The 19,481-nt window shown below is 46.4% G+C and overlaps 1 protein-coding gene across 1 annotated transcript in view; it reads right to left on the bottom strand.

The window, feature by feature from the left end:
* LOC137073264 (radixin-like) overlaps positions 1-19,481 on the bottom strand; it is a 666,127-nt gene that overhangs the window by 509,014 nt on the left and 137,632 nt on the right. The window contains exon 3 of the mRNA XM_067441577.1: positions 6,395-6,478. Within this exon, the coding sequence (XP_067297678.1) occupies positions 6,395-6,478 (84 nt within the window). The remainder of the gene's footprint in view (positions 1-6,394; positions 6,479-19,481) is intronic.

The following is a 19,481-nucleotide window of genomic DNA, read 5'->3' as shown; positions in this document are numbered from 1 at the left end:
TCAAAGTAGTTATATTTAGTTTCGTTTTTTTATTAAGTTCATTTTTTGTTTGTTAAATTAAAGTTTTTTTATTTTTATGTGACGACCCAGTGAGTTAACCGCATGTTTAATAGCCTAGTCTCTCAATCCAACTCTTGAATTGTCTTGCCTATATAAACTTTAATTTAACAAACAAAAAATTGCTCTGAACATTTTTCTAAATTAGATTAATAAAGAAACGAAACGAAAAATAACTACTTTGACATTAAAAACAAAACTGAACTATTTTAATGGCTGCAACAATGTAAAATAAATAAATAAATAAATAACAGGCTCCAGCCGAACTCGGGCTGAGAATGTTGATAAGCTGTCGGTTTTTACTAAGGAAAATGACTAAAAAAGTAACTCACAGTGACTTGGATAAGTAACTTTAATTTGATTACTGGTTTGGAAATAGTAACGCGTTAGATTACTCGTTACTGGAAAAAAGTAACTATGATCAGATCAGAACTATGACATCGGCAACCGGGAACTCCTTGCTATCAAGCTCGCCTTGGAGGAGTGGAAACATTGGCTGGAGGGAGTGGAGCATCCATTTGAGATTATCATCGTAATCTAGAGTATCTCCGAGAGGCCAAACGTCTTAATCATCGTCAAGCCCGATGGACCCTTTTCTTCACTCGATTCAACTTCAAGGTGACGTATTGTCCAGGGGACCAGAATAACTGGGTGGATGCCCTGTCTCGCCTGTATCAAGCGGACCCTGAACCTGAGTGCCTTGAACCCATCCTCCCTCCAGCCATGGTCGTCTGCCCGATCCAGTGGGCTCTCCACCAACAGATCCAACAGGAGAATGTCCAGCAGTCTTCTCTGCCAGGAGGTCCAGAGGTGTGCATGTACGTCTCGCCTCGCCATCGCCTGCCCCTCTTGGACATAGCACACTCTTCACCAAGCTCTGGACACCCAGGCAGCAGAAGGACCCTCTCGCTCCTTTGTCAATGCTACTGGTGGCCTGCCATGCCTCGGGACATCTCCCCGTATGTAAAAGGATGTTCAGTCTGTGCCATTGCTGATACTCCTAGGAGACTGCCCGAGGGAAAGCTGGTACCCTTTCCAATCCCAGAATGTCCATGGACCCACCTGGGGATTGACTTCATGATTGTCCTTCTCAAGGGTTCACCTGTGTATTAGTCGTCATGGACCGTTTTTCCAAATCCTGCAAACTTATCCCCTTCAAAGGCTTGCCGACCGCGTTGGAAACCGCGGAGGAACTCTACGCACAAGTCTTCCGGCACTTCGGCTCCCGGAAAACAATTGTATCCGACCGAGGACCCCAGTTCATCTTCGCGCATTACTGGTGTCTGTTGTGTGACATTACAATATTTTCTTTTTTGCGGTCCGAGTTGCGGGCGGATTAGCTGAAAACGTTGGTCGGGTGCGGGTTGTTTATACATTGACCAGCGCATTACTGGTGTCTGTTGTGAGACTTCATTGAAAACACTCAATGTTGTAATTGGCTGACATCTTGCGGAGGGGGCATGGGTTAGAGAGGTACATGCAAGCACTGCCAGCCACAGAGAGACAGAGAGCTGGGGAAATATTGCTAACAAAGTATTATTTTACAGAGTTGTTGAGAGTTTATTTTGTTTGTATCTGAGATCTTTGAATAAACACCCAGTCACAGTCACGCTGACCCTTATTCTATGAACTTTGCAATGTTATTTCTCTCACAAAATGCTTTAACCACAACTAACAACAAACACAACATCAACATAATCAACATCAAGAGCGTCATTCAATATAACGTCAGTTTGCACAAATGTGTACTGCAAATATACATGTAATTGACAGATCCGAACATTATAAAGAGTGTTATTTGATCGCTCTCTGTAGTTTAATCATTTAATTAGTTTCATGCTACTAACAGAAACGACGTGAAGTTCATTGTTTTAGTCACTGGCTTGATTCACTGATGCATTACGCGTAAGGCATCAAGACAGCCAGTAGCAGGACTGACAGTATTAAAGGACTTAGAAAGAAAGTCTGTGTGAACTTGAATGATTAGCTACAGATCAGAAATCAATGATAACAAATCAGGCATTAATGAACACTGTTACTCACTGTGTGTGGCGGTGTTGTCAAATCCATATGGTAAAGCCTGGGCTGACATCGCGACTGATAAACTGAATCCATTCTCTACTAAATCTCTGGGTGGGCAAAGCAGAGGAAGGGGATGTAACCTTTCCTGATATGACGTCATAACAGGATAATTCAAGATCAGCTTGTCAGCCAATGGCATTTTACAACCAAAGCTGCGTAATGACGCAATTGGTCACGAGACACACGACAGCCAATGCTGTCAAAGCTGACCTGGCGTTTCTTCCGGAAGTTCCGGGCGGCAAATTTTGAAATGTGTTAATCATTAATCATCGGCCGGTGATTAAACCAATCGTTTGGCCTCGGAACACTTTGAATATTTGTACTTTTTGAATAAATTGTTCCTGCAGTCGTATCTGCCTGTTTTTTTGTTTTTTTGTTTTTGCTTTTTTATATATAAAACACAAACGGGTAGGTTTAGGGAAGGGATTGGTTATGTGACAAATAGGAATTAAATGCTTTCAGTAATTAGATCAATTACCTATTTACACATTCATATTGCAACTGGTGAGGAATAGAAGAATTTAATTTTCATACTTAACATATGGGACGCTGAAAGCATTGTAAATGCCTTGTATACATGTACAGATTGTTTTTAACGGGTATGAAAGATCTACGAATGATGTGTTAAACATTTACAAGTGATGAATAGTCTACACTAGATTAGGGGACGCAGAAAGCGTTGTAAATGCTGTAAATCATTAGTTCATCATTAACTAATCAATTGTGAATTAATTATAACTGAATCTACTAAATATATGTAAAATAATTAACAAATCACTCATTAATCATTAATAAATGCTTAGTCATGTTTCATAAATCATTAGTTAATCATTTTCTAATCACTTGTAAATGACTTGTAACGGAATTTACAAAACATTCATAAAATGTATGAATGTTTTGTAAATGATTAGTTCATCATTAACTAACCACTTATAAATGACTTGCAACTGAACGTTATTATAAAGCGTTACCAGTATTGGTTTTCAAAAATACTCCTTCTGGTTTCTCACAAGTTTTGGAGAGTTTTTTTCAAGTATGGGTCCGCTTGACGTCGACAGAGCGGAATGTCCTTGTATGGGCCGTACGGGCTCTTCTCCCGGAAGAGTGCGCGCGTGACTAAGGCGAGAGAGCAAATGCACACCCATAAACACTGTTCTCAAGGTGCAGATCCACTCGTCAGTGCAACACTTCTGTTGCGCCTGTCACGTCACATACAATGGAAAAGGGTGCGAGGACTCAAGTGCAGAAAATGATCTATTTATTTATAACAAATAAAACATAAACTCAAAACAAAACCCACGAGGGGGAAAAACACATAATGGAATAATAAAATATAAACTTAAACAAACCAACAGAATCACGGGGAGGACGGAAGACGCAGACATTACACAAGGATCCAACACAGACTGACAAACACAAGGAGATATAAAGGGAACAAACAAGGCAGATAATGAGGGAGAACAGGTGGGGCAAATAAACCAATAATCAGATAACAAGAAGGGCGGGGTTGACAGTAGACCGGAGACATGACAAAACCCACATGTGCACACAAGACAGGACAGGCATGTGACATTACCCCCTCCTTAAGGAGCGGCTACCAGACGCTCCACTAGGGACGGGCGGGACAGACCAGGGCGGGACGGGAGGGACAGACCAGGGCGGGACGGGAGGGACAGACCAGGGGGGCACGGGAGGGACAGACCAGGGGGGCACGGGAGGGACTGACCAGGGGGGCACGGGAGGGACTGACCAGGGGGGCACGGGAGGGACTGACCAGGGGGGCACGGGAGGGACTGACCAGGGGGGCACTGACCAGGGGGGCACGGGAGGGACAGACCAGGAAGAAACAGACAAGGGAGGGGAAAACAAGGGAGGGACAAGGAAAACAAAAAGTTCGAATGGCCAGGACGGCCCGCCGAGGTCGGGAGGCCCACCGAGTTCAGGCGGCCAGGGCGGCGCGGTGAGAGCAGGACTCCTGGGTGGCGCGGTGAGTGCAGGGGGCGCCAGGGAGGAGCGGTGAGAGCAGGACGCCTCAGCGGCGCACGGAGAGCAGGACGCCTCAGCGGCGCACGGAGAGCAGGACGCCTCAGCGGCGCACGGAGAGCAGGACGCCTCAGCGGCGCACGGAGAACAGGACGCCTCAGCGGCGCACGGAGAGCAGGACGCCTCAGCGGCGCACGGAGAGCAGGACGCCTCAGCGGCGCACGGAGAGCAGGACGCCTCAGCGGCGCACGGAGAGCAGGACGCCTCAGCGGCGCACGGAGAGCAGGACGCCTCAGCAGCGCACGGGGAGCAGGGCGCCTCAGCGGCGCACGGAGAGCAGGGCGCCTCAGCGGTGCAGGCAGGGCGTTGGGGAAACTTCTCCAGTCCAGCAGTATCCACCGGCACTGGGACCATCGGAATACGATCTGCTGGCATTGGGACCACCGGAACATGATCTGCCGGAACTGGGACCACCGGAACACGATCCACCGGCACAGGGACCACCGGAACACGATCCGCCGGAACTGAGACCACCGGCACACGATCCACCGGAACTGGGACCACCGGAACTGCCTCCGGGGCTTCGGATAAAGCCCTGTGCTCCTTCCACGCATGCAGGACTGCCACCACAAAGCATCCCATCACAGCCCTCCAGGCCGTTTCCGGACTCGGGACCACCGGAACGGAGTCCACCGGCACAGGGACCACCGGAACATGATCCACCGGCACAGGGACCACCGGAACACGATCCACCGGCACTGGGACCACCGGAGTGGTGGATGACACCCTGTGCTTTTCCCAAGCATGCAGGACTGCCACCACAAACCCTCCCATTACGGCCCTCCAGGCCATGTCCGGACTCGGGATTCCCGGACTCGGGACCCCCGGAACTGGCACCGAGGGAGAACTTCTCTGCTGAGTCCTCATTGTATGGTTGGATCCTTCTGTCACGTCACATACAATGGAAAAGGGTGCGAGGACTCAAGTGCAGAAAATGATCTATTTATTTATAACAAATAAAACATAAACTCAAAACAAAACCCACGAGGGGGAAAAACACATAATGGAATAATAAAATATAAACTTAAACAAACCAACAGAATCACGGGGAGGACGGAAGACGCAGACATTACACAAGGATCCAACACAGACTGACAAACACAAGGAGATATAAAGGGAACAAACAAGGCAGATAATGAGGGAGAACAGGTGGGGCAAATAAACCAATAATCAGATAACAAGAAGGGCGGGGTTGACAGTAGACCGGAGACATGACAAAACCCACATGTGCACACAAGACAGGACAGGCATGTGACAGCGCCGCGCTCCACTTTATTTCTATGGTTGACGTCAAGCGACTTCAAAGTGCCCGCATAGCATTCCGGGAAGGCAGCACTGCATTTGAACCGATTTGAACGCAGAAATGACGGGAAGCGAAAAAGTTTAATGGTCCTGCTTTGGAAACAGGTGGTGAGTAAAACTGCTTAAAATGTCTATGTTGTTGCCTATCGTCGTGTAAGTAAACATCAGTAAACAACACGATCATGTATAATGTTAGTTCATTTATCAATGGAGCATGCGATCTATGGTGTGAGTTTAAATACATTTGTTTAGCCGACCAATATAGGTGTCAGTTTGTATTGTTATTGTAAAACCACCCAAACATAAACCTAGAGGACATTCTCACAAAGTGCGTTCCTTCATTTAAATGCACTAACGGTTACTCCATTGTTGTTCTATGTATAATGTTACACTAGTCTGACGTGCAAAACTGTTTTGCTTGCTACTGCTAATTTTTAGTCGCATACAATAGACCATACATCAAATCATGTCATCATATACCACGAGTAAACCCACACAAATGTTGACAGGCCACTAAATACAGTACATACCACAGAGATGGACGTCCTGCTGTTGTTGCTTCTCCTGTTCAATTTATTTCAGCCTCCGGATCTGATTCTGGATCATATATGTATTAGTTGAATCTGATTGATAGCCATGGTTTATTAGAGTAACGTTTTCTTCTCCACGCTTGAGACGTCACCACTTTGTGCACGCTCGTCATTCTTTAGCTCCGCCCACACGATACACCTCCAGCCACTCGTTTTTTTTTTCCAGAAAGACTCGGTACAGCATATATTCTTTTATAAGTATAATAAAACTAAAGACTTTTCGGCAATATGAAGGATGCAATACTACTCTATGGGTACTCAAGATTGACATGAGATTGACAGAAACTGAGTGTTTCACCCCCCCATTTAAAGTCACCTACCTGATCAAACAGCTGTTTGCCAGTGGTGTTGGGTTGGATGGCAAATTCCAACTCTGCATCCATAGTAGTCACACGCACATTAATCTGTAAAACAGAATTAATTATTATGTACTGCAATGTGTCAACCATACAGCTCAGATAGTCATGTGTCATATATCATTTGAAAGGTCTCATGGAGTAGAACACAACAATATTTTAATTGTTTTTGGGGTTTGACTAAACTTGAGCAAGTTTTTTGTAAGTTAAGTCGGTAACACTTTACGGCAAGGGTACATGTATTATCATGAATTCATGCATTAATTTATGCATGACTTATGCATTACTACATGCATTAATATCTCAAGAATCATCAGGAATTAACAGGAATTCAAAGTCTTTCATTCATGACTTCATGTATGAACAACACCTTAATTAAAACATTAACATTAAGGTGAGTAAATCATCATACATTATGGTTTATTACACATGATCATGATGTTTTCTATGTTTAAAAATTGGTCTAATTCATGCATGTAAGACTACTTTTAAATCCAGAATTTATGTATGTTTGAATGTATTTATGTAATTTGTGTATATTTTAGCTACTATCTCATGGAATGTTGTTGTTGTAGTTGCAATGTAACATTTTAGAATGGCTACCGTGAATGCTGATTGCAGACTTTCAAGCTAATGGGACCCATTAAAATAAACAAATAAATGCAACTAAGACTACTTTAAATTGTTATATTTTATTTATTGGAAGGAGCACATTCAGACAATTAACCTAATTAATTTGCTTTACTCTATTTGTGTAATGTAAGTGTGAACTTGTGAATTAAAGGAATATTCAAAAATCAACGTTACCTTATGCACAGGTTAGACCAGTAATGTGATTAACTTAAGTTTTTTTATTAATCATGATCTCTGAGTTAACCTGTTAAGCTGATTTCTAAATTTTGAAAAAATCCTAAGAAATGTATACTCAGACTAAAACAAATACAGTTTGTGAATCCTTTGCACTAAAAGCATAATTATGGTCTCATTTGAAAGCAGACACCTGGCAGTTTACTGTAAAGTCAAAATGATAATATTTTTTATAATAAAAAAAAGCTATAATAAGCTTCAAAGTTTTGTAAAGTTATTAGAAATTTATTTGTATGAAATATCTTTATGAAAATAAAATTGAAGTGGGCCTTGGAGAAATCTAGAAATGCACTACAGCTAAAGCCACAAGTCTGACCATGTTATATTTCAGATCTGAAGATGATCAGTCTAAAACTCTGAATTTTATTAAACGTTTTACAAGATCGTTTCATGTGATTTTATTTTGAGATATCTCTAAAATATCAACTGATGTTTATTGCCATGTCTTCTCAGCTTTCATTCTCTATATTGCCTCTATTGTTTAGAGGTGCAAACTGCCCCATTCAGTTTGTCTCCCCGGCACACATTCACACTTCTGCGGACTGGTTATGGCTCCAATTATTATTCTTTTGCCTGCATTATAATTACTAACGATTCTTTATTCAAACTGTTCTATTCAAACCTCATTTCTAAATCAAACCTCTCACTTTACCCTCACTGAGACTCTATTGAATGCATTTCGTCCAAATAAGCATTTCAGTAGTTTTACATTTAGAAAATGTTCATAAAAATAAAGTATTTACTCAGTGGCAGGTGCATCTAGGGCAAGCTAGCATGTTAGCTTAGCACACCAGCAAAACAACAATTTATACGATTAAAATCATGTTTTATTCAAAACTTGCTTCATATCACTTTATAATTTATAAGTCGAGTGTTTTATATAACAATATGTGATCTCATGTAGCTTCGGGTCAAAAAATCTGACAGAAAATATACAATGCTAAAAGCTATGTGGAATAGCATTGCATTATAAATATCATCTATTATGAAACCACCCAACATGGCATAAAGAACACAGACCAACCATATATTGCCGCGATTGTGTGTTTATTGTCTTAAAACGTGTCTATCTACATAAAATAGCGATATAACGATCTCAGGAAGCTGTTTTGGAAATGTCAGATACTTCCTGAATGTCACATGGTGTGTCTGTTCTTCATGTGTTCCATAAGGGGTGAATTTTCAGTAGTACAGCTTTCCAGCGCCCTCCGGCTGCCAGAATGAATTGAAAACACAGCATATCACAGTATACTGCTCTCATAATCACACATCCGCGGATTTTGGATAAAGATTGAATAAATAATACTTCTCTGTATAGAAATTTGACTCAAACATGTGAGAATCTATCAATATTTCTCCACATCTGCACACATTTGAAGTAAAAGCCCTGAGGGAAGTTGTTTTGTCGAGTGTCTTCATGACGACCAAGGAGGATTTTTTTATGAATGGGAGCAAATGACGCGCATATTACAATCAAAAGGTAGCGACGCCCAAGATCATATTCATAACTCCTGGCACATATTAACACATTACGGTCATTATAAGACTTTGAGAATAAAACAGAGGTAACAAAATTAAACTTTAGTCTTAGATCTTTTTAATGATGTATAGTTTGTCAAGGTAATTACTTACATCTGATAGTAATTTTGAGCTAATTTAAGCAAAGAGAGTTTCAGCACGTCCTCGTCATCGTGACGGTTATCAGGTTAAGCATGTTCATGTCTTTTTCATAGCCTGCAGGTAAATGGTCAGACCCCAAAACTGGCCGGCCCCAGGCTCAGCACATAGCACATGAGCAATATGCATTTACTAGATAAGTAAAATGACTTAAGATTTTTTTTTTCTTGTTTTGTTGAAAATAAAATCCAAATCAAAAGTTGATCAATGAATCAAAAGTTAGTTTTTGCATAAAACAAGCTAAATGATTTGCCAGTGAAGTAAGAAAAATAATATTGTTTCTGAATGAAATCTTGTTCCCTTTCGAAAGGGAACTCGCGCTGCGTCAGCTGACGCTACGGGGAACGCCTTCAGCGTGACAGGTGTCTGAAATCGCTATCAAATCACAATCCTACTGACCGTCGGCAGCTGGTGATGTCATCACCGTGCGACCAGGAAGTATAAAAAGGCACCGTGCCAACATGACAACATCCTTTCGTCTTCAGGGACTGTTTTGTCTGGTTCGCTGGAAAGTCAGAATGAAGTGCACACGCAAAGTGAAGGGAGCGTACAGGAAGTGCGCTGATCCGTGTCCCAGGTTTCTTACGCCTGAGGACACACACACCCTTTGTGTGCTCTGCCTGGGGGAAGAGCACGCGCGGGAGGTTCTCGAGGGGGCCTCCTGCGCGAACTGCGAGCGTTTTCCGTTGAGGACGCTCCGCTCTCGCCTGGCCTTCTTCTCGAGGGAAGAGGAGCCAGCATCTGGGAGCGGTCCCGCTCAAGCTGAGGCTGAGCGGCACCGTCTGTCCTGGGGCTCCCAGATGGACCTGGCTCATCGTCTGGAGAGTACAGTTCTCGCGGATGATCAGCCAGGTCGCGAGAGCAGGCTGACAGAGGAGGAGTCGGATGGAGACTCCTCCTCGTCGTCAGCCCATGCTCTTCCGGTCGATCAGAGGATGGCTGTGGATGAGGGGGAAAATGAAGCTGAGGCTGAATCCTCCCAGCCATCCTGCCCCGTGTATGGGGAGCTGTACGATGTGATGGGGCGCGCGGCGCTGAAACTTCAGCTGCCGTGGCAGAGAGCCAGGGGAGAGGCCGCCCGCCCTGACAGATTGGGCGATCGGTTTCTCCCCGACCATAGCCGCCCAGCTCCCGGGAGCCTTCCATTCCTCCCCGACCTTCACAAGCAGGTCGTGGGGGCATGGAAGAAACCCTACTCGGCGCGAATCCATCGGCATCAGCGGTTTAACTTCGCTGATGTCGAGGGATTGGCCGAGGCAGGGTATGTGTCGATGCCGCCCATCGATGAGACGTTCGCGAACTATCTCGCGTCCGGGCGGCCATCGACACTAAGAGCTCCAGCCCTGCCGTCTAAACCATTAAAGACGACCTCGCGTCTTAACGGCAGGGCATACACGTCGGCGGGTCAGGCGGCGGCGGCCTTGCACACAATGGCAGTGTTGCAGGCCTATCAGGCCGATCTGCTGAGGGACCTCGATCAGGGGGAGGGCCTACCCCCTGATGCGATGGCTGAGTTGCGCCGCACCACGGATCTCTCTCTCCGGGCGGCCAAACACACAGCACGGAGGTCGCCACGGAGAGGCATCTGTGGCTGAACCTGGCGGACATCGGGGGGAAAGAAAAGGCTTTTCTCCTTGATGCCCCGGTCTCGCCCTCTGAGCTTTTCGGCACCTCCGTCGAGGCGGTGGTGGGAAAGTTCAGAGAGGCGAGGGCGCGCTCAGCGGCATATAGAACGTGTATTCCGCTGAGGTCCGGGGCGGCGCCCAGGCAGGAGGGTGTCCCTGGCCCTTCGAGGTCCGAGGATCATCGATTGGGCCAACGCAGCAGCGTAGCCTCTCGGGCGCCCCCTCCGTGGAGGAGTAGGACGCAGAAGAGGCGGGACACCCGCAACAGGAGGAGGGACATCGGGGAGAAGAGCCGCTTCCAGCGCCGGAAGCGGGGTGGTGAGTCTCCGCCCCCGAGGGCGCGGAAGTGATGTAAATGTGTCCCCTCCTTTGTTTTTCTGTTATGTTCTTTTCTCTCCCCGGGCGCGCTTCACACCAGGCCGCGCGGGCCGATGATGAGCGGATGTGAGACTCTGACGGCCTGCCAGGCCGGTGTGTGCTCTGCCCGCACACAGTGCATCGTCTCTGGGAATAGCGGGATTTCGCGGCCGCCTCCAAAAAACGGCCTTGTTTGAGAATGAAGCGCCCCACCCTCAGGTTAGTGCGCCGAAGCATGCATGTTACATGAAGCGATGAGGCACTGAAGACAGCGGGTGAGTCCCCTTTTAGGGCAAACATTCTTCTTTTAATGCCGTATGTTTGGACTCTATGCTTCCCTGAGGGTTATTTTGTCTACAAAAGATGAAGAAAAGTGTAACAGTGGGCCTGTAGTTCCCCGGTAAAGGTGGCTAGAACGATGTTTTGTATAAACACAGTGTGTTTATGTAGGCTGTATGTTTGCTAGTGTAGCAACAGTAGTTTATAAGGCTGTTTCTCTTCTGGATATGTGTAATATGAGCAGTTGAGGCCACCGCACATGCCGCGGGCATGTAGCGGCGATATAAACTGACGTATGTTCTCCTGGCGAACGTTTTTAGCTGTAGCCACCTCTGGGTAGCGTTGGCACCTCTGCTAGTGAAATATCTAGATGAATTTGTGAGGTTAGGCTAGCGCATGAACTACAGTAAGGTCTGTCCCAGCCCTGTTTAGGGCCGTTGTGTGTGGGATTATCAGACCGATGCTAGTGCATCAAGTTGGCCTAGGCTGTTAATGGGATGACGGTGGCGTCTCGCGGTGGCATATCGCCCTGGCAGTTGCCCCGGGCTCCTGTCGGTAGTCCCGCAGGAGCTTTATATCCCTACCCGGCCTCCCCGCAGTAGGGTCGTCCGGCCAATGCCCACCCCCCTTCTGCATTTGGGGGTTATTATTAATGCATAAAGGTGTGTAGCAGAATGAATCGCGACTCAGCCAGTGGTCGTGGGGACGGGGTAGGCGTCTCTTCGCGGTGCGCAGTTAGACTGGTTTTGCTAGCCCCGCCCCCCAGAGCTAGTGCGGCCGCCACTTCTGGGCGGCCCCCCGGCTTGGTTCAGGAATGGCCGGTTATGTGTGTGTGTTCAATATCTTTCACTTTTTGCTCTGTGTCTTCTGCTTCACCTTTTAGGCTCGGGTCGAGCTGTACTTCGCAACCATCTGAAAGCATCGGTTGGTAGGATGCTCCCCTGGAGTCGAAACACTGTCACGGCTGATGCCCTTGCGCGGACTGCGGACCGCTGGACGACCAGACGGCCGCCCTGGAGGCAGGTGGCGTAAGTTGTACTCCCCTCGCTTTAGAGGGTTCAAGGCGCTTTATGCTGAGTGCACTGCTGTGGGCATTGTGTTTTAGGTCCACGCTGGTAGGCGCTGCCTGAGAGACTGTGCCGTCGCAGAAGGCTGCTATGGGCCGCTGGGGCGGACCGACTATAGAAGGCTGGCTGGCGGGAGACGCCAGCCGAGGCAGTCCGGGCAGTTAACTCTGGGTCAGGTGGTAGGCCTCAGTAGGCCTCCCTGCGGGTGAGTTCCGACGTCGTGGCCCATGTGAGCGGGGAGGGTTCTCCCCAACGATGTCGGTTGCAGTAGAAACCTCGTCATAAGTAGGCCCCTAACGGCCTCCCTGGGGATGAGTCCCCAGGTAGTGACTGGATACCCAGTCCTCATCAGCCAGCAGACAGCCACTGTCAGCCCGACTTTAAGGGCTCGCTGAGTTTCAGCACGCCTCACATGGCGTCCCCTGAGGGGGTGACCTAGGGTTCCGACCATTGGTTGACAGGATCTAGGCCGCTTGAGGCCGCCTGTAGGGTGAGCCCCGGTTCCCAGGTCTTGCAACAGTGTGCGCGGGTGCTAGCCAGGCGGCTAGCATAGTCTGCTATCAGGGACGGGCCGCTTCAGGCCGTCCTATGATCGTTTCCCGGCCCTGCGGGGTTTCCGGTGGGATTTGCCATCGGATAAGCACCATATGTCACCAATCTAATAGGGAACTGCCATTCGGCAATAGGCCTCTCCGGGCCGCCCTAAAAGACCGGACTGTACGTAGGCATCAAACAGGCCTCCCTGGAGGCGAGCCCCGGGAACACAACAGCTCCCAACAGTTTGCACGTTGGCTGACAGGAAGTAGGCCGCTCTAGGCCGCCTGAGGGTGAGCCCCCGAGCTGGGACGCTCGGTAGGCCAGTGTATTATGCTGTCAGGCCTCTTTTGGCCTTTTTGGGAGGGATTCCCGGACCAGGTCTCGGTGACAAGCTAGCTATTAGCATGGGTGGCTTCTGGCGCTATAGCCTCATGAGCCAGTGAGGAACCAGTAAAGCCACCTGCCTGCAGGCCGCCTGAGGGTGAGCCCCGAGCTGGGACGCTCGTTAGGCCAGTGTATAATGCTGTCAGGCCTCTTTGGGCCTTTTTGGGAGAGGATACCCGGACCAAGGACTCGGTGACACGCTAGCCATTAGCGTGGGTGGCTTCTGGCGTTATAGCCTCATGAGCCCCCTGAGGAACCAGTAAAGCCACCTTCCTGCGGCTTTTGACAGCAAACAGCTAACACTAACGGTGCTGGGTGGAGGCGCCTCATGGCCTCCCTGGAGGGGAAACGGTTCCTTGGGACAGGAACGTATAACTGGCTTTGGGCTGACAGCTAGCGGCTGCCCGCCGGTGGGTCCCGGCCTGCGCCGGTAGAACTCAAGGGCGGGCTTATGCCCTAGCACAACGAGACTCCGTTTCTGCTGCGCAGTCCCTTCAGGACAGGGACTGGCTAGCCTACAGCATGGGTTACCTACCAAGCTGGCTTAAGAGCTCCCCTCATTGAGGGTCGTCTGCGAGCTTACGGCCGCTTGAGTCTGATCAGACGGGCAGGCCCCCCTCGGGGCCTCCCGGGTAGATCAGTCCATAGGCCTTTTTTAGGCCTCCTGAGCACCCCTGTAATAAATGTGCTCGGTAGATCCTAGGATCGAGCAGAAGAGACTCCCCTCGATGGCAAGGGTAAGAAGCACTAAGCTGAGTACTGCTCTCCAGGATTCCCGTCTCCGAGTTCCGGTCTGAGGAGGACACTGCCACTTTGCAGTCCCTCAGTCTGGATGCTCATAAGTAGAGCGATGTCCGGAGGCTCTGTTTTGACAGACAGGGTTGGCCAAGCTGGGGTGTCCCACAGAAGTGATGCCAGGTGAGGCCTCCCTGGTGGCATTCGGTGAAGGGCTTTCCCGAATTAGTGACGGCTGGTGGCGCCCTCGGGTCCCCTAGCCACATTCCCTTAAGGGACTCCTTCCTTCGAAAGTAGTAGGTCCCAGGCCCTCGAGCAAGCCGAGAGTAGGAAACCTCAGTTAAAACTTGTTTAGGTTCTCTCTTAGGCATATAGCTTGGGCTATGACCGTAGGGAATGATGTCACTGGCAGCCTGTGTGGCTAGAGGGGGAGTGGTTCAGACTTTCCGCGAACACTCGTCCAGGCAGTTCTCACTGCCAGTAAGGGGCGTGCACTCCCCTCAGCATGGCGGCGTGGGTATATCGTTCCCCGTAGCGTCAGCTGACGCAGCGCGAGTTCCCTTTCGAAAGGGAACGTCCCCGGTTACGTATGTAACCTTAGTTCCCTGAGAACAGGGAACGAGACGCTGCGTCACATTGCCATGCTTCAAGGTGTGCCTGCCCACAGTCCCTTCAGACGAAGCGGATGTTGTCATGTTGGCACGGTGCCTTTTTATACTTCCTGGTCGCACGGTGATGACATCACCAGCTGCCGACGGTCAGTAGGATTGTGATTTGATAGCGATTTCAGACACCTGTCACGCTGAAGGCGTTCCCCGTAGCGTCAGCTGACGCAGCGTCTCGTTCCCTGTTCTCAGGGAACTAAGGTTACATACGTAACCGGGGACGTTTCTTGTTTTTGTCTTAAACAGAAAGAAGATTATTTCCCTCACCCTATTGGCAGATCATTTTGCTTGTTTTAAGCAAAGACTCACTTAATTTTGTGAGTGAACTGAAAACAAGAAACAAATACCAAATAAGAAGATATTTTTTTGCAGTGTAGTCAAATCTTTTGATAATTTAAAACATAATAACCTAGGCCTTTGTAATGTGCCTTTGTGAGTCAAAATAAATAAATATATTACAAAACATATTTATATTTATATACAGGACTGAAAAAGAAATGATAACAACCTTTTATTGCGCAACAATACTATGAAAGAATTCAATATAGAGCAGCACAAAGAGCACATGCGCTAATGCACATCCTGTGTGCAGAATGATGTGGTTGAAGCAACACGGAGTCATAGCACTCACACGTGCAGAGGCAACGCTTCCGCTTCACAACATTAAAAGCACAGATGAAAGAGTTATTGATGCGTACTGTAGGCCTAATATAGCCTATCTATGCAGTAGTTTGTTAAGCCTTTTCTGTAAACAATTTTAAGTATAATAACAGGAATATTGAATCATCATCGTGTTGGCTGTCATAAAGCGACACCGCAGCAGAGGGAGGGGATAGTTAACGTGAACTTGAATTTATTGACTTCAATATTCATCTGTGCATCACATTAAACTATGAAAAAGCTTACGATAACTGTGTGTAAAGGCTTGAACTTTCATGTACATATCCATGTCATTTCACAATGCCATCATTAATAACACATCATCATTGTTTCAAAGGACCATGTCACTACTTTTGTTGAGGGGCCATGAACATGATGAAGTCATGAGAAGCTAATGCTTAGTTAATGATGACTACTGTATTATAATGTCAAAAGAATCCATGTGCTATGTGCTGAGCGTGGCCAGTTTTGGGGTCTGACCATTTACCTGCAGGCTGAAAAAGACATGAACATGCTTAACTCAGAGATCATGATAAATAATAAAAAAATAAAACAAATTTAGTTAATCACATTATTTTACATTTACATTTAATCATTTAGCAGACGCTTTTATCCAAAGCGACTTACAAAAAAGGGGAGAGTCATAGAAGCAACGAAACAGACAAGGCCAACAACCTGTAAGAGCTGTAAGAAATCTCAATTAATTAGCACAATACACAACAATTTTTTTTTTTTTTTTTTTTTTTTTTTAGACATCTACAACAAACACTCACATACGCAAATTGCCGAACACTGGATTTTGATAGCTATGATAACAACCCATTAGGACTAAGGCTGTTGCCCCAGCTGTTGTCATTAATGCAGATTCAGTGGCCCAATGGGTTGGTTTTGTATGGCATTCTAGCTAAACGCGCAGCAATAGCCATCTACAACAAAAACTCACGTAAGCAAAATACAGAACACTGGATTCTGATAGTTATGATAACTATGTAACACACCCGCCTGAAGGCACAAATCCAGATGAGAGACGTAGATATGATCCAGGAGTGTGCGCTTTTTGGTCGTTGCTGTGGTGATCAATAAGTGCTATTCTGTATTGGTCAAGTGCAAATGGAAAAGATGTGTCTTAAGATGTTTTTTAAAAATGGCTACACACTTGGCAGCACGAATTGAGATCGGCAGGTCATTCCACCAGGTGGGAACGGTCCAGGAAAATGTCCGTGAGAGCGATTTCATGCCTCTTTGGAATGGAACCACGAGGCGCCGCTCGCTCGCAGAACGCAAGCTTCTGGAGGGTGTGTAAGTCTGAACAAGTGAGTTTAGGTATATTGGTGCAGAGCCAGTGGTTGTTTTGTAGGCGATAACTAGTGCCTTGAATTTGATGCGAGCAGCCATTGGCAACCAGTGAAGTTTGATGAAGAGAGGCGTAACATGTGCTCTCTTCGGCTCATTAAAGACCACTCTCGCCGCTGCATTCTGGATCAGTTGCAAGGGTTTGATAGTGCATGCTGGAAGCCCAGCCAGAAGAGCATTAAAATAATCCAGTCTGGAGAGAACAAGAGCTTGAACCAGGAGTTGTGCAGCCTGTTCTGATAGGAAGGGTCTAATCTTTCTAATGTTGTATAAAGCAAATCTGCAGGACCGGGCTGTTGCAGTAATGTGGTCAGTGAAGTTTAACTGGTCATCAATCACAACTCCAAGGTTTCTGGCTGTCCTTGATGGAGTTATGGTTGATGAACCAAGCTGAATGGAGAAATTTTGATGAATTGCTGGGTTGGTTGAGAAAACAAGTAATTCTGACTTTGCAAGATTGAGTTTAAGATGATGGTCTTTCATCCAGTCAGAAATGTCTGTCAGACAGGCAGCGATACGAACACTGACTGTAGGATCATCTGGTTGAAATGAGAAGTAGAGTTGAGTGTCATCAGCATAGCAGTGATAGGAGAAGCCGTGTTTCTGAATGACAGAACCTAATGATGACATGTAGATGGAGAAGAGAAGTGGTCCAAGGACTGAGCCCTGTGGAACCCCAGTAGCTAGATGATGTGACTTAGACACTTCACCTCTCCATGACACCCTGTAGGACCTACCAGAGAGGTAAGACCTGAACCACTGGAGAGCAGTGCCCGGTTGCATAAAACTCCTTAAGTTTTTCCCTTAAGTATGATACTTAAGGCGTGATTTCCCCTTATCTAAGGGAATGATTTAAGGGTGTTGCATATAATCCCTTAAACGGTTCTCTTAGGTAAGGGACACCGCTAAGTGTTTCACGACTGCGACCCAGGTTTTACCGTTATAAAATTCTATTGTTGCCATAGACACGCTACGCTGGCGGGTTAGAGAGTGAAGCTGAGATTCAACAAGAGGAATATTACACGGAGTGAGAGAACATTATTGTCTTAAATCAAATAAAAATGATCACTGCTGAGGATAAACGATTTGAAGATCACGACAAAATAAAATACTATGCTTGGTAACGTTATTTGTTTAACACGTTAGACCTTCTCAGCAAAAATCAGCTTCAACACCGGCAGAGCGCCAGCAGCACGCCAAACCATGCAGCAAAGTGAGGTTTTATTGCTTCTTTGTTAACAATTATTTTAGTCTATTGTTAATTTTACTTAGAACAGCATCGATGTAATTTTTAGATTTTTTTCATTATTCCTTCAAAACACTTGTGAATTGCAGAAAGACGCAAATATCCTCTCCAGCCGCGACAAGAGAAAAACTGCAAAGAGACATGAGCCTACAGAAGACAAAACTGCAATTAAAAATCCCGCTTTCCGAAAAAAAGAGGTTTGAATGGCATCCAGTTCAACACGCGATGAAAATGTCACAGTTTGGCTTAAATGACGGCAGAGAGCCCCTGCAACCCGGTGAATAACTCTACTAAGTGACGATTTATGAACATGGAAAACATCTCCCACAGACGGGAAACTCCCAGTTGCAAAGAACCGAAGTGCTATAAGCAACTGTAACACAGAGGGTAGTGAGTGGTTACGCTGGGTAACATGATCAAGATTGCAACACAACGGTTTTTAAGGGATTACTTAAGTGAAAAATAGACATTTGAGGATAATTCTAAGGGTTTATGACGTTTCAGTTTAATAAACCCTTAAGTGATACTTAAGGGTTATTTTATGCAACACCCTTAAGTTTAAGGGAAACCTAAGGGCGATCTTAAGGGAAATTTTCACTTAAGGTGTTTTATGCAACCGGGCACAGATCCTGAGATCCCCGTCCTCTTAAGTGTTGACAGGAGGATCTGGTGGTTAACTGTGTCAAAAGCAGCAGACAGATCCAGCAGAATGAGCACTGAGGATTTGGAAGCTGCTTTTGCCAGTCTCAGTGCCTCAGTTACCGAGAGCAGGGCAGTCTCGGTCGAATGGCCGCTTTTGAAGCCGGATTGGTTGTTGTCTAGGAGATTGTCCCGTTCAAGAAACATAGAGAGTTGATTGAACACAACTCGCTCAAGGGTCTTTGCAATGAAAGGCAGAAGGGATACCGGTCGGTAGTTTTCTAAAAGTGCTGGATTCAGAGAGGGTTTCTTAAGCAGTGGGGTTACCCGAGCCTGCTTAAATGCTGTGGGAAAGGTTCCTGTGTGAAGAGAAGTGTTGACAATGTGAGTGAGTGGAGGAGTGATTGAAGAAGAAATAGCCTGAAGGAGGTGAGTGGGTATAGGATCAAGTGGACAGGTAGTAGGGTGATTGGAAAGGATGAGTTTAGAAATATCTGCCTCGGAGAGTGGAGAGAAAGATGGAAGCGTGTTCGTGTTAGTTGTTGAGATGTCCAGAGCGATGGAAGCGTGTTCGTGTTAGTTGTTGAGATGTGCGTGTCAGTTTGTGATGAGGAGAACTGTTTGCTAATGAGAGCTGTTTTGTTTGTGAAAAATGATGCAAAGTCATCAGCTGTAAGAGTTGATGAAGGAGGGGGAGGAGGAGGACAATTATTATATTAATTGATATAATGTTACTGGTCTAGACTGTACATCAGGTTAATGTTGATTTTTGTATATTACTTTAATAAGTCACAAGTTCACACTTACATTAGGCTACACATGATGATTTACTCACCTTAGTTCATGTTTTAATTAAGGCGTTGTTCATCCATGAAGTCATGAATGAAAGACTTTGAATTCCAGTTAGTTCCTGATGATTCATGAGATAGTAATGCATGTAGTAATGCATAAATCATGCAT

The sequence above is a fragment of the Pseudorasbora parva genome, chromosome 4 (genome assembly GCF_024679245.1).
Source record: "Pseudorasbora parva isolate DD20220531a chromosome 4, ASM2467924v1, whole genome shotgun sequence".
NCBI classification, from domain to species: Eukaryota; Metazoa; Chordata; class Actinopteri; order Cypriniformes; family Gobionidae; genus Pseudorasbora; species Pseudorasbora parva.
This window is presented reverse-complemented; position numbering and strand designations above follow the sequence as displayed.